Source organism: Bremia lactucae, linkage group LG7, assembly GCF_004359215.1.
Source record: "Bremia lactucae strain SF5 linkage group LG7, whole genome shotgun sequence".
Classification (NCBI taxonomy): Eukaryota; Oomycota; class Peronosporomycetes; order Peronosporales; family Peronosporaceae; genus Bremia; species Bremia lactucae.
Genome location: NC_090616.1, coordinates 154997 through 159825, shown reverse-complemented (window position 1 = coordinate 159825; position 4829 = coordinate 154997). Strand labels below are relative to the sequence as shown.

Here is a 4829-nt window from a genome sequence, read left to right as displayed (position 1 = left end):
ATCGGAGAAGCGGCTGCGCCTTTATGGGCAGCGCTCTCATTACCTGTCGCTGCGCTATCCAGCGCAGACGACGAGACAGCATTCGTAAATGTTGCTGTCTCCTTGTTATTAGCCATGAGAGAAGTTTAGATGGGCAAATGCCGCATCAAAACTCCTCATGAGCTCGTTGTCCGCATAACTACTATGAGGTGACGGCAACGGTATCGACTCATTGTATTCGACAATGAGCGACGGATCAACATCCTCACTGTAAAAGTGGGATAAATCCTTTAGCCCTGATAACGTGACAGCCGCAGTGGCTGTCTGCGTTCCGACTTAGGCATTCGACGCGGCCGGCAAATTAAAGCGGCGCGTGCGCTTAGTGCGAGGTTGAGTGGGCGTCTTCGCAGACGACCCACCAACGTGGCCCCTTTTAGGGGGCATCTTGGGCGCCGTGTATGGAAACACGTGCGCTAGAGTGATCGAGTGAACTAGCGGTACGTAAAGCTGCTGGCAGTTCCTCTCTCCTCTTTCACGAATTTAAAAATGTAAATTCGTTCTGAAAGCGGGAGATGGTGTAACGGGCTAAAGTTGCCCTAATGTTACAAAGTCCCCGTTAAGTACATTAGGTGTACTTAAGAGGATGGTCAATTACTAAATAAAAGTAACTTGACCCAACACTCGGGTGTGGTGCAGATTTGTGACCAACCCTTGTGGATGTGATGCACAGCACATGGGTGCATTCACATTAGGAGGGATGACGGCTAGCATCATCCGTTACGCGAGGTATCTATACAGATACGCTCGCAGTACATATTAAATGATATCTATAGAGATAACATTTTAATTGGTTAAGATAGGTATTTGTATTTAATTCTATTAAATATAAATCAGTCTGAAAACTACTACCTACTTGGTAAGTGCGCACGAGGAGACGGGTTACCGCTCCCGTGACGACACTTAACCAGAGTTATTAGTGTGTTGGGTGAGGTCGCTATACGCGCCCACCACAACTACCTCACTGCACACAAGAGAAGCAGGTTTAAGCGCTTCCTCGCTGTGCTAGGGTGTGCCTAAGTAGAGCGTGGCCGCATTACGACGTGCCCGCCTACAGAAAGAAGGTGGGCGGCGTTAAATTATCTAAGTCAACTTTTGCTAAAAATAAGATGAAGCGATGAAGCCAGGCAACTTTATCAAGGCAATGCTCGCACCTCGTCCAACCTTTTGGCCAATTTCCTTTCAATGAACTTATTCCACTCGTTCAGCTCTGTTTGAAACATTGCACTAACTGCACCAATACATGATGTTATGTCTTACAGGATGTCCTTCCGAGATGTGCTGATCAAGCTGAAAGCGACGCTCAACTTGTGGTGTTGAGCCGCCAGATAGCAAAAATCTACTGACACAACACGAAAGCAATTTCGGTCAGTGTAAAGGACGCGCAAGTATAAGTTCGCGGTTATTAGACATCCGAGGAGAAGCATATGAGAACAATCTTGAGCTCGTTATAAATTAAATGGTCGATTGGCTCTAACTTTTACATCCTCACATTTGCGAAGCCACTGCGTTCGCTTTCTCGACATAATTTTGGTTAAAGCGCATCATCAAGTGACGCAATAATTTGTGGAACGAGGCTTGCCTCTGCTGATGGTTGCCTCGACGGGCTGCAGCTTTTTGCAGTTTTTGTGATCGTAACATTTGACTCCTCAAGTGGATTTTTCAGCTGCTTGTAATGCTTATCATCTTTGGATTAAAATAATGTCTGGAAGTTGTTTTGTTGCTGCTCGAGCTTTTCAGAATGTAGCAAGTTTACTATGGTGTCATTGATAATGTAATGCATCTTGTGTGGTTAAATATTATTTTTATTCCTGTCGATTTGGTAAATTTGGATTGCTTTACAGAAATAGTCTCTGCAGCAGCAGCGATAAATAATCAGTCACATAGGCAACACCAACATTAACTAGAAAATTTCGCATTTAAGTGGCACGTGACCAAATCGATTGACATCGATATGTATTGTAACGGGGCACTACGACTTGTACTGCTTCAGTACAAGCCCACTTCCCACTGCTTCAGTTGCGAGTGGTGCCTTACGTTATTTCACGTACACTAGTACGTGCAGAGGAAGACTTCTCTTTAAGGTAACTAGCTTAAAGAGGGTAAAACGAAAAGTGTTTTAATATAATTAAGTATCTCTTCTTTCTATTTGTTAACTCTAACTATATTATAAACTAATACTAAACATGCAATTGAATTCTTATCTTATCTTATCTTATCTGTCTCTCTCTTTTGTTTACATCTACAGCTGATTTGTCTGCGGAATAAATAGATATAATGGTCCATACCTATTTATCGATAAGAATTCTGAATATTACTATATAAAGTAATATCCTCCAAATGTTATCTACCTTTTAGATAATATATTAATTAACAACCTTTAAGTGTTAATTTCATGTAACGATACACCCCGTTACACGTATGCTGTAATTTGAGGGTCCAAGATATTCTTTGAATGCTGACCGATATGGACACGAGTAATGACATGTCCATTTGTTGAACGGAATCAAGATGATGAATATCGTTTCCAGTTAAGGTGATGACAGCGTGTAATACTTGCATCCCTTTAGTCAGTTTCAAGGCAATAAGCTTAATAATTTTAAGAACGGCTTCTCGATAATTGATGGCTAATTTGCTGCTGCCTATAGCTCATGTCAGTTTGGACAGAGTGAACCTCCGCAACAAGTAAAAAGAGGGCTTTATTTGCTCGTGAGGATATATTTAGCATTTATAAGCTACCTTAGTTGACGAAATAGGTTGCTGGAAACTGCAATGGTCTATGGAGCCATCAAGTTTGATTTTGGTTGCAGTCTCACTTCACTAATGAGCGTCAACGAATAAGAGCATGCCATTCAATAGGGCATAAATTTGCGCTTGCACGAAATATTCTAAAGGATCGTCCCACCGTGCAAACGATAATCGAGTCTTTGCTATTCATTTAAAGACACACAATAGAAACAATAATATATAAATAGCTCGGATAGGTACGATTCCTATTTCCTGCAATTAATAAAAAAAGCAAAAATGGTGCTTCGCCACAGCCTCCTCTCGCTATCGCTGCTTCTGTTGCCCATTATATTGGGCCAGCAATGCGCTTACTTTTCCAAGGAAGACCTTTTTTCCCGCCTAGAAATGCATATTAAAACTTGCATCGATCCCATCCCTTCGACCCCCGCGCTGTCGACGTTAACGGAGCGCTTTATCGCAAATGAGTTTGACGGACGACAGCCCCTGGCGCTAGTTTTTTTTTCAAATTCAAGCCATATGCTACGATCGCTGGCTGGTGCTTTGGCCTCGTCGCTCTTTGGAAGCTCCCGCTCGCCGCAGACAGTACAGAGTGTTGACTTTCAGGCGCTCCTTGAACCCTCTCCTCGCTTGTCCAATTATGACATCAAACAAAGATTGCGTGCGGCCATTGCTGCACCATTAAACGCCTGCCCTGAGCGCAGCCTCTTTGTGCTAGAAAACGTACAGGCACTAGATGACGTTACTCTGCCAGTGCTTGACGTATTTCTGGATCCTCTTAACGGCAAGCGTGCGCAGTTCCAGCATCACCGAGAAGGCCTGGCCAGTCGCGTTTTCGATTGTACCAACTCCGTCTTTCTTTTTCTGTTTAAAGTCACGGCTTCGAATTTGTATCATGGAGACGAAATTGACAATTTTAATTGGCGTGAGTACCTCGTGCAACGCTGGACACGTTCTCAAGGATCAATCGAGGAATTTACACCTCATGCCTTCGTGGGACGACTTACTGACGCGGTAGCAGTGTTTCCAAAGAATGGAAATGAGAGTGCTAAAAATAATTTTACAGAAGTGAACCAGACGCGTGAGTGGCGTCAAATGTGTGAGCTGCAGCTAGAAAATGCAGAAAGTGATCAACAACAGGAAAATGGTCATGAAACTTCGATGACCGCTGCGCTGTCACTTGTTTCTGAAAATTTTGGCGCTGCTGCTCATTATATTCCTGGAGCAATTGCGATGATGTCAATCCCAGCATACTTGCTTATTCTCACGCGTGCGAAACGTTGGAATGGAGAGATTATTAAGAAAAGGGGTTCGATTCACCGCCGTCGACACTGCGGCGGTAGTGGTAGCACAAAACGAAAAAGAAGAAAAGCGCGTAAGTAATATATGGTCAACTGCGTTTGATATATTGCGGCAACTTATCCAAGTGTGGTGGCTGTAACGGCGTAGCCAATTGTCCGTGATGGTTCTCGTGATGTACAGATTGGAACTTAATTTTAATGCGTAAACGAAACAAGCGGAGGCTCACGCATCAATGTAAAAGCTGAGTGCAAATGGCGTCACCCAAACGCGTTTTGATGCAAACGACCTCTGTGCCGAAGAAGTGTGCTAAATATCTTTGGCCCGAAGCCAATAGAGCTGACAAAAACCGTACCGATCGCACACGATTCTTGACATTTAAGTCGTTAATAAAATGAAATGCAATTTACAGCAGCAGATCAGTGGAGAGCTTGGTAAAGGCTTTTTAATTACAATGCGAAATGGCCCCCTCCTTCGGGGTTTTTTAGGGTGTCGCTGCCGACACTTTCAGTTGCAGTAGGCGTGACGGCCATTGACATGTATATAAGTCACGATTGCCTAAGGGCGTATCGTCTGTCTGCTTCAACTACACCTGCGAGAAACGATACCGCCTTTGAACAATTTCCTATCTGGTATGGTAATATTGGATATGTAAAGTAAAGTTATTAAAAGATGCTTATTATAGGGAAATGTTACCATTTTGGTTAACGGCACCAAATTATATCAAATATTAACCAATCAGATTTTTT

General features: G+C 43.2%; 1 protein-coding gene across 1 annotated transcript; it reads left to right on the top strand.

Moving 5' to 3' along the window:
- Positions 1-3060: 3060 nt before the first annotated feature.
- Positions 3061-4164, top strand: CCR75_005779 (uncharacterized protein; the record flags this gene model as incomplete). Its single annotated transcript, XM_067963854.1, has 1 exon — positions 3061-4164. The coding sequence occupies one exon, from the start codon at positions 3061-3063 to the stop codon at positions 4162-4164; it is 1104 nt and encodes a 367-aa protein (XP_067815982.1).
- Between the last annotated feature and the right edge of the window lie 665 nt (positions 4165-4829).